The 12,086-nt window shown below is 41.1% G+C and overlaps 1 protein-coding gene across 5 annotated transcripts in view; it reads right to left on the bottom strand.

The window, feature by feature from the left end:
* The window catches only part of wdfy3 (WD repeat and FYVE domain containing 3), a 91,742-nt gene that overhangs the window by 3,988 nt on the left and 75,668 nt on the right, over nt 1-12,086 (bottom strand). For all 5 annotated transcript variants that reach the window (XM_017306700.2, XM_017306699.2, XM_017306698.2 and 2 more), the window contains 20 exons: nt 11,893-12,041; nt 11,495-11,615; nt 10,134-10,219; nt 9,965-10,045; nt 9,835-9,889; nt 9,632-9,751; nt 9,429-9,546; nt 8,474-8,580; nt 8,029-8,182; nt 7,861-7,952; nt 6,647-6,859; nt 6,421-6,562; nt 5,952-6,106; nt 5,158-5,316; nt 4,085-4,264; nt 2,971-3,153; nt 2,783-2,876; nt 1,814-1,945; nt 995-1,228; nt 800-911 (listed from right to left, as the gene is read on the bottom strand). In XM_017306700.2, the coding sequence (XP_017162189.1) occupies nt 800-911; nt 995-1,228; nt 1,814-1,945; nt 2,783-2,876; nt 2,971-3,153; nt 4,085-4,264; nt 5,158-5,316; nt 5,952-6,106; nt 6,421-6,562; nt 6,647-6,859; nt 7,861-7,952; nt 8,029-8,182; nt 8,474-8,580; nt 9,429-9,546; nt 9,632-9,751; nt 9,835-9,889; nt 9,965-10,045; nt 10,134-10,219; nt 11,495-11,615; nt 11,893-12,041 (2,687 nt within the window). The remainder of the gene's footprint in view (nt 1-799; nt 912-994; nt 1,229-1,813; nt 1,946-2,782; nt 2,877-2,970; nt 3,154-4,084; nt 4,265-5,157; nt 5,317-5,951; nt 6,107-6,420; nt 6,563-6,646; nt 6,860-7,860; nt 7,953-8,028; nt 8,183-8,473; nt 8,581-9,428; nt 9,547-9,631; nt 9,752-9,834; nt 9,890-9,964; nt 10,046-10,133; nt 10,220-11,494; nt 11,616-11,892; nt 12,042-12,086) is intronic.

Raw genomic sequence — 12,086 nt, forward strand, 5'->3', positions numbered from 1 at the left:
GTCATTTTAGTAAAACAGGATGTAGTTTCATAGATATGTGAGCCCGTTATCTGTTATCAGTGACGTCACGTTGCTTCAGCAGCCGCTTGCTTGTTGCCTGCAGAACGCAGACAATAATACATTATTCTGACTATTTAAACTACTTGGAATTTAAAAAAATTATTAAAGCTGTGTTTTTGTTTCTACGTTGGTTAATTTAACTTTTTATTTATTTATTGAGCCGTTAGGAATAATAAATATTGCTTAGATTGAAACGATCCAAACAAATCATGGGACAGTAGATGAGTCTCCGGCTCAAATTAAATGCTTAAACCCAAAGTACAAAGGATTTTCAAAAACAAAAATAAAAAAAAATCTTCTTGAAAAGTCTTTTGTCATTTAGCAAATGTAAATAATTTTGGTAATTCTAACTGACCTAAAACAATGAAAGTTTAGTCTGATTTAACTTCATACAGTGAGAATAAAAAGTGTCTTTTAATTAGAAGCACAAAAATATCTATTAATGTTTTAGAAATTCAGGCGTTATATTTGAACTTTATTACAAAACTGCTCAGCTTTAATATCAAGCACTTTCCAAACCTTGAAAACATCTAATTACAATTCAAGGATGTTGAAGGATTTCAAGCACCTGCATTAATTAAAGGTTTAAATTAATTAAACCAGTGAAGCGTTGAGAGTTAAACAGCAGCACTTTTAGAAGTTTGCTTCGTATTTATGCTTTAGATGTTTTTAAATGGTTTATTCTTGAAAAAGACTTTTTTTAAGTCTTTATTTGCAGAACTGAAATGTTATCTCTTACTTGGAGATGGAGAGAGAGGTGATCTCGGCCGGATGGGCGTTGTCCTTGCGATCAAACGCTGTGTGCATGGTGAGTTTGCTCCGGAAGACCAGCTGACGCTCCCATCTGTATCCTGCAGCCACACACACATCAAACACGCTCGCCGAATCGCCTCTAGCTGGAAAACGCTCAAAGAGTCAGGAAGATGTCGCCCACCTGCTTTGAGCTGGTTGTAGGTCCGCGGCTCGGCGGCCGGCGGATGGACAGGCTGAGGGAGGGACGCCTGTGCCGGGTGAGCCGACGGAGGCAGGGGGCCTTTGGTTTGGCCCTCGGAGTAGTTGACGAACACGAAGCCGTCCTTCTCGTCGATGCTGAGCGTGTCCGACCAGCGGTGAGAGTCGTCAGAGCCGCTGTCCATCGACCACGACGCTCCGGCTCTGGATGAGGGACCTGAACGGAGGATCAAAACAGAGAGGATGTTACAGAAAATACAGAGAATCAGAGCTAACGAACAATTAACTTAGATCAGAAATGAGCCTTCAGAGCCACATAAAGGCAGTTGCAGTCGGCCTTCTATCACCTGACGAACATTTCCAGGATTAGAGGAGTAATCTAGTGTTCATCTTTAGTCGCAGTGATAACAGTGTCTTCTCTGTGGCTCTGTGGGTAGAGTATGTCGTCTGGTGATGGGAAGGTTGCAGGTTCGATTTCAGCTTCTTCCTCTCGCATGTCAATGTTGTTGCTGGGCAAAGCACTAAACCCCCTACCCATCTGCATGTCGATGTATAAATGTGTGTTTGTGACTCCAGTGTAAAGCGTTTTGAGTGGCAAAAATTACTGGATAAGTTCACAGGTCCAACAGGTCCCGGTTCTGTTGGAGCTCAGTGGGACTTTTGACACTGTTGATCATGACATATTACTAAAACGACTGGAGAGCTGGGAAAAACCTTCACAATCAACTGCGATTAATCTTATGGTTCGTTTCAGTCGTAGTGAGAAAGCTCGTGTTGTTCAGCAGAGATCCGGGCGGCGTACCTCTGGGTCGGTGGACGGCGCTGCCCGGCTGGCTGCCGCTGCCTCCGCCGGTCGAAGGGTTGAGCGGCGCCGCCGGTTCCTCTCCTTCTGACTCGCTGCTGTCATCGTCGCCATTGTGGCTCTCGCCGCCCTCTGAGCGAACAACAACGTTTAGGTTCATCAGTGCAGAAGCGTTCATAACTCCCTCACACTTTATCACATTACCGTCATAAACTTTAACATATTTATTCAGCCTTAGCCTTGGCTTCGTAGAATCGCTTTCTGTTGCAGCTGAAAGCTTTTTCAGGTGTTTCCACGCCTGATAGTCCAGTGGACTCGGTTTGATTGGGGACTAAAGGTGCAACATTTGTTATATTTCCAGCTGCTGCACTGTGTCAAACAAACCAAACTCATTGAAAAACATGTTCCCCTCCCCGCCTGCAGGGGCGCTGCACCAAGAACCCCGGAAGGAAACAACACAAAAACTAAACAAAACTAACTTATAGGTAACTTTTTAAAAATATATAGGAGTTCGTTTTAAGTAAATAATTCCTTAAAATTCATAAAAAGTAATAGTTTCATTGGCTGACTATTTCACTCATAACATGGAAAAAGAGGTCTTGTTATAAGTTTAATAATCTGCCTGTTGAAACTAAAACTTTTTCGATGAATATTAAAGTTTTATTTACTTAAAACAAGCTATTATATTTTATTGAAAAGTTACTTGTAAGTTAGTTTTGCTTAATTTCAAGTGTATTAAGATATTTGCACTAGAAACTAGACCAAAGATACTTAATATTAATAGTAATATTTTGTGTTTTGCAGAAAATATTACTAGCCGTTTAATTTAATATTAGCCATTTTCATTTTTCTGAATGAAAATGGCTGCTCTACGTTTAATTAAGGGTATCAACATATATTATACAGTTGGTTTATTACATAAAATACCATTAAAATAACTAAGTCTGACCAATGTAAAGCAAAACTCACCAATCTTCTCATCTGCGCAGCAGTCGGACACGTCAGGCTCCACTGGCTCTGGCGCAGGGGTTTCTGGGACTTGTAGGAACTCCATTCTCCAAAACTACAAGACATTTTTCACCACAAACCCAGAAGGTTAAAGGTAAAGCTCCTGAAAAGACGACAAACCTGAGTTCAGAAAGATGTGGCCTGGTTACCCTGACGACTCCGTCGGAGTGTCCGGTGACGATGACGTTCTGCGTGTCCCACTCGTTCATCTCGGACACGCAGCAGCAGAGGATCTGCTGGCTGCGGCCGGTGAAGGTGTTGGCGCTGGCGATGGGGCTGCCGTTGATGCTCCACACGTGGATGTAGGTTCCTGCACAGGAGACGATGTCGCCCTGCAGAGAGCGGGCGGGTTATTAGCACCGACTTTATCACAGCAGGAGGGGAAAAGTTAGAAGTTGTTAAAAGTTTTTTCATGCAACTTTTTACAGTTTGAAGTACATCTAAGAGTGCAGTGAGTGGGAGACGGAGATAACAATTTCCCTGAGGGAAAATCCCTAAGGGATTAAAATAAAGCTGGCTGTCTAGATTTTAGATAGATAAATAGACTATTTATTTATCTATCAGTAGATAAATAAGCTATCTATTTATTTATCTACCTACCTACACCAGGGACAAATTAAACTAAAATATAACGTAATTTTATGTCTTTTTCACACAGATTCAATACACCTGACTGGTCTATAACCTAAACAATTTAAAAAACAAATCCCCCAATCTCAATAACTTTAAATATAAATAGAAAAGCCAATGTTACTTCAATAACACAGGTCAATAAGTCATTGGAATTATTAAGGATAATAAATATTGATTACATTGAAACAATCCAGACAAATGTTGCAAAAGTAAATTACCTTCCTGCTCAAATTAAATGCTTAAACAAGCAAAACAAAGTTACCAAACAAATTCCAAGAAATGTTTTCTGGCATCTACCTGATAGGGATAGTTTTAGTAATTCTAACTGACCAAAAACAAGAGAAATTTTATCAGATTTAAATTCAGACAGCAAGAAAAAAATTTATCTCTCTTTTTAGTAGGTGTTTGGTTTCAATTGTGAACAACAATTCATAGATTCAAAATTTAGGCAAATGTTGGAAAGAACTTTATTACAAAATGGAGCAGTTTGGATGTCAAATCCATCTTTCTTGAACTGCAGCTGGGGCCACAAAAAACTGTCCAAATGGCCATAAACGGCCCGCGGGCCGCACTTTGAACTCCCCTGACCTACATGAAATTCCAGGGTTATCCAGTGAGGAAGTGACTCACTGTTAGCTCGTTGATGCACAGAGCGGAGACGGGCGCGCGGTGTCCACGCAGCTGCGTGACGAAGGACAGCTTGTTGAGGTCCCAGATGATGCAGGTCCGATCCCGGGAGCCGCTGACGACGATGCGGTACGCCGACGACGCGGTCAGACACGTCACGGCGTCCGTGTGGCCGAGTAACGCCTGAAACGTAAAGAGAAACGGTTCATTCTGACCAAACCTCACCTCACTGACCGATGCAACTCGATGATTCAGACAAAACGGCTGCGCCTGACGCAAATACCAAATACCATTTATTTATTTTTTTACCTTAATTACACTAGTTCCTATACCAGCCGTCTTATGTCATGTGGTACAGTATGTCCCTTTTCTATTTTTAACTTAAAATAAACAACAATAAGGAATCGTTATGTAGCTGAATTTATAAAAAAAAAAAAATAAAAAAAAAATCAATTTAAGTGTCACTATATTTGAAAGGAAAATGTACATTAAGAAAACATCCATCCATCCATCATCATACACGCTTAAAATCTGGCAAAAGAAGCATTTTTCCATAAACACTGCAGGTGTGAGTCTGTTGAAGTTTTGGTTAAAACATGTTTGTTTTTCATTCAGTGGGTAGAAAATCCAGAAATTTTACACAAGTAAGAGAAGAAATACTTCATAATAAAATTACTCAAGTAAAACTAAAAAGTACAGTACAGTAAAAATACTCCTAAAAGTAAATTTTTATAAAAAGTTACTCAAGTTAACGTAGCTGAGTAAATGTAACTAGTTACTACCCAACTCTGCATGCAAGTTGAATATTTTTGGAATTGTGAACGAAAAAAAAATAAATAAAATGATTTCACATAAAAGTATTTGGGTCACTCCAGGCTGAGTGTGTGGAGCCTCACCTGTGTGTGGAGCCTCACCTGTGTGTGGAGCCTCACCTGTGTGTGGAGCCTCACCTGTGTGTGCAGCCTCACCTGTGTGTGGAGCCTCACCTGTGTGTGCAGCCTCACCTGTGTGTGGAGCCTCACCTGTGTGTGGAGCCTCACCTGTGTGTGGAGCCTCACCTGTGTGTGCAGCCTCACCTGTTTGAGCGTCAGAGACTTGGCCTTCTCCTTGGAGCTTCCTGTCTCCCACACGCAGATGGCGGTGCTCGTCCCCCCGGTGATGACGAGCTTCGGGTTGGGACAGATGGCGCCGAGGATCTGACCCCACTCTGACAGACACTCGTACACCACCAGGGCCTGAAACGAGTCGGAACATCAAAATTTATCCTCAACACAGCAACTGGCTGTGCACAAAAAGGTTTTCTTTCCTTGAAGTACAAACACACTGCATAAAATATTATCAAGTAATTCTGGTTTAGTTTCTAGCGCAAATATCTTAGTACACTTAAAATGAGACAAAACTAACTTAGAAGTAACTTTTCAGCAAAATGTAGAAGCTAGTTTTAAGTCAATAATTCCTCAATGTTGTTTTAAAAAGTACAATTTTACGTGTAACATGGAAAAAATGTCTTGCTCCAAGTGAAATAACCTGAGCGGAGCTAGCATTATTTTCATTAATATAAAGGAATTATTTAGTAAAACAAGCTTCTATATCTTTCTGGAAAGTTACTTTTAAGTTAGTTTTGACTTATTTCAAGTGCACTAAGATATTTGAACGAGAAACTAGACAAACATGTTGGTAATATTTTGTGTTTTTGCATCAGATCCATCAGTAGACCCAGACTTCAGGCCTGACCTCTAGTTTCTAGCTGTAATACCTGAAGCTGAGCGTTGACCCTTTGCAGGTCCAAAGATAACAACTTATTAAAGGATAATAATAACATATTAAAACAAACTCTGTAAAATCTGTGAGGGTATAAGAGGCCTCTGACCTTGTCGGACTCGTAGTTGGCCAAGCGGCAGCTGAGGTCGGCGTAGCCCCAGGCGAACGTTTTGCTCCAGGTGGGTGGAACCAGAACTTTGTTTTGCTCCACAGCCAGGATGCCTTTATCAGTGCAAACGATCTGACCCACAGGCTCCTTCAGCTCTGAACCAGAGAAACATGAGTTTATGTGTTTAAACTCAGACAATGAAGCTGTATAAATAAAAAAATCAGCTTCTTAGAAAAACCAACAAAAGTAAGTCGCACAGAAGTAATTACTGAAAAACAGAAATAAAAAGGCAAAATTTTGATTTATAAATTCATTCTGTTTATTTTTACATGTGTTCAGGATCGCAATAAACAATAAATCAATTAATTGTATGATAAATTAAAACAAGATCAATAATGCTGACTAGAATTTAAGGTTTGTGGAAATATTAAAGCAGATTTCATGTGTATGTGTGGGGGGTTATGATAACCTTTGACAGGAGCAAGAGAAGGTCTGAGGTTGTCCAGGTGATGGAAAAAGATCTTGTCGTTGTTGGAGTTCGGCGGAACGGTTGCTAGGTCGCCGTTGGTTTTACTGCGAACGCGTTTGGGAGGATGAGGTTTCTTAAATAGCTGAAAGAAAGAAAAAGAAAACTCAGTAAGAAGGAGATTTCTGCTTCCCAAACCAAAGCAGAGTCATATTTCCGAGTTTCTGACCTGCTTAGGGATTTGTCCGAAGTTGTTGATGAAGCCGATGGTGGCCGTCTCCTTCAGCGGGTCGTTGATGTTGTAGATGTCCACCTGCCCCTCGTAGAACAGGTGGTGGAAGACGTTGACGGCCTCCACGGCCGGCGGTCCCTGCTGCTTGTAGCCGAAGATCAGGTCGATCCACTCATGGAGGTGAGCGGAGACGTAGTCGCACTCCAGCGCCTGGAAAAAAAACATAAATCTCAAACCTCAACAAGTATTAATTAGGCTTCCCTGAACAGGTTAGGATCGGTCTGTGGCCTGAGCCAAACATGTTCATTACATTTGTTACACAAAATCAACTTTTGATAACAAGACTTTCGCCTGGTTAGGCATAGAACAAGCTGCTTTTGGGCCTCTGTCTCTTTAAATCCAAATCAACTGCTGCTGGCCACGCCCCCCACTCAACATTTACGTAAAAATGTCTGCAAACAAATGCGCAATTGTATAACCGGGCATCTTTGAAAAGCAGAAGTGGAGCCTCCTGCACAATCAACAAGAAAGCAGCAAGTGGTTTCTGGATGGTAAGTCAACAACTAAACACTTGTTTTTTCCAGAAGCCATTGTACAGCAAGACTATCAAATCACTGGATCTCTGCTTGGGTTGCTAAGTAACGGTGCAGCATGACTCAACAATCAGGAGGCTTTTTAAAAGGGTCATTTTCCAGATACCAAAAAACAGTAGCTTACTGCTAAAAACATAATTTGGGTTACCTTCAGTTGTTACAAAACTGCTACATATAGCAAATATGACTTAAAAGAAATTTTACTTCCTGATTTAACACCTTCAAATTGGGCCACTGTCTCTTTAAAACGTCTGGCTGCAGAAAGTCATTACAACGTGGCTCCTCCATTAGCCCTTCAACCACGTTTTTACCAGCGTTTCACTGTGCAGCGCCACCAGGTGTTTGCTAATTGCTGCTGGCTAGTCTGAAGGAACTGAGTGGAGAGGGCGGCTCTGAGAGGCGGAAGGATGGAAACAGCAGCTCGGAGGAGGAGCTGCACCTTGGAGGCGGAGCTAGATCCAACCAGGCGTTTTGAACAGTGGAATTATTGTCATGGGGATTAAAGGATTCCTCAAACAGGCTTGAAAGAGTCAAAGCAAAACTCCGGGTATGTTTTTGATGAGGGGATCACAACATGATCACAACATTTTACTTGTTACTGCCCTCTAATTCTCCTACCTCTCTGTGGACTCTGATGAACTCCCGGGGGTCACCTTTGGCCCACGGCGGGAGGATGACGTCACCCAGCTTGGTGCCGTTCTGCTTGGCACCTGAAGCAACAAACGGCAGGATAAGTGAAATCTCCTCCAGCTGATCTGAAAGCAGTCGATGGCGCTGGTCACCCACCCAGATCAAAGTTATTGGAGTTCAGCAGGAACTCGGGCAGGTAGAAGAACTCTGGGATCAGCTCCTTGACGTCGGCCATGTTGTGTTTGGAGGCGGAGAGCCACGCCTCCCGGACGCTGTGGAACATCCTGTCTGCAAGGTCAAAGTGACCTCCCTGAAGGTCACAGAGACACACGGTTAAATCCTGGTTCCCAAACCTTTTCAACACTTGAAGGGATTTTTATCGTTTCCTTATAAGTAACTAAAGAAGTGTGTTGTTTTTCTTTCCCTTTTCTTTATTGTTTTTGGTTGTCACATTTTATTTTGAACATTTAAAATATCTTCCAGTTCTAAATTGTGGAAATGAGGCTAATCTTCAGATCTATTTAGTTATGCCTTTTGGCAAGAAGAGCTTTGTACTGATTGCTGTAATAATCAATATAAACTCTGGAAATGAGGATCGAACCTGAAGTCTGAGGAAAATCTGCGTGAATGGCTCCATCCGGACCAAATACGAGGCAACGATCATGGCGGAGGAGTAGTGGGTCCCGTAGTGGTACGCTGGGGTTTCACCTGGTCAGAGGAGTCAGCAAAGATCTGAGTAACATCAGGAAATAGCTGCACCATTTGTTTAGTTTGATGTAAATGTGTCAGTTTAATAACAGAGAAACCTGCTGAATAATATTACTAAATATTAGCTTTTTGATGCTAATGCCAACCTGATGACCGCTCTCTGGCTACGTTCACACACTAGACAAATGCAACCCAAATCCGAGTTTTTTGCCAATATGTAACCAAAATCTGACTTTATCACCGCAGTCTGAACGGCCCAATTCTAATATTTTCACCCAAAAATAATCAGATTTGTGTCATGTCCACATGTGGAGCTAAACGGGATAAATATCTGATTGTTTTCAAAGTGTCTGCAGTCTGAACAGTCATGTCACTTAGTGTAATTCTGCACCAGAAGAAGCCAGATGCGGTAAATCAGGATGCAAACTGATAATTGTAATTATGAAATTAAGAAAGAAGTTTGTGTTACTGAAGCAAATTAAAATCACATTCCCACTCCTGGCTCCGACTCCACATCCTAACAAACTTCTCTAGCTGCAGTCAAAAGGCCGCTGCAATGCATTGTGCTTTCTTTTTATCAGCTTCCTTCATGTTGTTATGATCTTGTGACAATACTGTCGTCTCTCATTGCTGAACAAATTTAAAATCGATCCACAAGATGTTACTTTTGTAAACAATACGGTGTTGTCTGCGTTCTTTTGCACAGGCTGGTAACTTTGGGTTTGAAAACCGTTCATATAGAAGTCTGATGGTGATTGAGTTTCATTGGCAGTATGAACAAAAAAACCAAACAAATCAGATTTCAGTAAAAAATGTGATCTGAGCGTGAAGACGTTCTGCGTTCTCACCGTTGGGATCCTCCCAGTCTTTGTATCTCTTCTTGTACTGGGTGAGCCGGTCGTCGGTCTGGGCGCCCATCGGCTTGGCCAGGTTTCGGAACGTCTTTGGGTTGTTCAGGTCCAACTCCTGCAAATTTAAATAAACAACAAAAACTGAAGCCGGACCCAAATCGACAAACCTCGTTTTAAAGGTGGAATGCTTCTTTGCTCACCTCTGCGTCGAAGTCGGCCAGGATCCAGGGGAAAACCGGGTACTGCATCAGGTCGTTGTACGAGCGTCCCGCCAGCGTGTTCAGATGCATCAGGTACTGGAAGTTACTGATCTCACCTCGCTGGAACACACACACACACACACACACTCAGGAGGCGTCGATATAGGCATCAAGACTATAAATCTCAAACTAAAGATTCTTACCTCCCATCTTTGAGTGACTGACTTCTCGCCAACCAGCGTGCTGAGAAGTCCAGACCTGAAGGAGACGAGGAGAAAAACTCAGTGGCTCCGAAATAAAGGGCTGATAGTCTAATTGTGATGAAATAATTACCCTTGTTCGACGCTGGTGTTGGGCCTCTGGCCTGACACCGACTCTGAGCTGTCAGCCAGCGACGGCACAACCGCCAAGAACCTGCAGAAAACCAAACGCCGTTCAGCGTCTCCAGCAGGAGTAAAACTCATTTTCATTACCAAAGGTAACTCTACACGCTACACTTTACCTCTGGTAAACTTTGTTGCGAACGCCTTTCTGGAAAGCCAACAAGTAGTTCCTTCCATCGGCTGAGAAAACTTCCACTGCCATCGGCTGAAAAGAAACAAAAACAAAACGAGGTTTTACACTAAAACATAAAACCTCCAACATTTGAGCACATTTAACAAAAACCTTTAAAAATCATTGGATTTCTGAAGTACATGGTGAAATAAAGTCACATTGGACTTTTGCTCTTCATTCATTTGGCTTTTTGTGCATTTAAACCAACTTACTGTTGGTGTTTTTGTTAATGATGCTAGTTTTGTTTGTTGGTGAAATTTTAAGAAAAACGATTGTTTATCCACTGTTATTAAAATTAAATAGATACCATATTAGTCGGTTAGCTATTGATCAATAAAAACTGCAACACTGACCAATTTATCTTGCTTATTGATTGTGCTTATACACAATTGGTTACTGTATGATGTATTTATGATGTTTTCATGACATTGAACTGCCTTCATTGCAAAAAAGAAAATCTTACTAAATACTTTTGGTCTAGTTTCTACTGCAAATATGTTAGTATATTTGAAACAAGACAAAACTAACTTACTAACTTACTGTTTTAAGTCAATAATTCCTTAATATTGAAGTACTGATTCCACTGGCAGATTATTTCACTTGCAAAAAGACATTTTCCATGTCATAACTGCAGTACTAGTATTTTTAATCAATATTAAGTAATATTTGTCTTTAAACAAGCTCCTGTTTCTTGCTGAAAAGTTACTTGTAAGTTAGTTTTGTCTTATTTAAAGTGTAATATGACATATTTTCACTAGAAACTAGACCAAAAATACTTGGTTTTCAATTGTGTTATTGAAGTGTAGTTGTTGAGATGTTCTATATAAATAAACTTGACTGACTGATTAAATACAAATTTATTTGTTATATGTATGGTATATACGTGTAATAAATAAGATTTTGTAGGTGGATAAGGACTGGGAATACTGATACGTTTATACTTGTCAATATTCAGTCCCATGAATATTTAGTTTTGACTTTATGCTTCATGCTCAAAACTTTTTGTACATCTTTTTTAAAAAACAAATCAATATTAATAATTAAAAAATTGCAACTAAGAGAAGTATCACTGTCCATACTTGCAGTCCAAACTGTTGAAAACTCTTCTAAATTTGAGCCTTTTAGCCCAGTTTATGATCCAATAACTTCACTTTTATTAGGTGCTTAATAAAAATATAGAAGCGGTATTTAAAGTACAAAAAGAAAAATATATGTTAATTAAAACCTGCCAACCAATGTACTTATTCCTCTAAAGTTGAATGTGTCAGAAAGAGCTAACACCGCAGTGTGGAGGGTTTTGGACCTGACCTGCAGCAGGTAGCGCCGCTTGTGAACCTCCTTGATGTCTTCGTAAGCAAAGATGCTGCAGGTTCTCTTCAGCTGGCTCTGGCCCTGCCGCGCCCCTCTGGGAATAATGGCCTCGTGCAAACTGGACACAAAACACACTAACGTTTGCATTTCCTCACCAAGAAAACGTAAGGATTTAGATAAAATTATGCAACAAAAACAGCACAAAAAATATAAAGGGAGACTAAAAATGTAAAACACTAATGAAGAAATATTCTCCATAAATTCATAATTGAAAGTCTGGTTAAAAGTTTGCAAATGTCTATAATTTTATTCTAACATGTTCCTGCAGAGGGATGATGCCACTCTGTCAGGAGGTAAAGTCTGGGTCAGAGGTCGGAGAGGAGACGGCGGCTCACTTGGGCGGCAGGGTGTCGATGTCCCTGATCTCCCTGGAGACGGTCATGGTGTAGCCGTCGATGACGTAGAAATGCTCCTTCCCGAACAGCAGCAGACCCTCGCTGGTGTCCAGGCCCTGCACCCTGGCACAGCGGTACATGTGCTGGATCTGGAGGAACAGGAAGAAAACAGATCACATGAATATAAACCGTGA

This window comes from Poecilia reticulata, chromosome 9 (assembly GCF_904066995.2).
Source record: "Poecilia reticulata chromosome 9, P_reticulata-male-v2, whole genome shotgun sequence".
NCBI classification, from domain to species: Eukaryota; Metazoa; Chordata; class Actinopteri; order Cyprinodontiformes; family Poeciliidae; genus Poecilia; species Poecilia reticulata.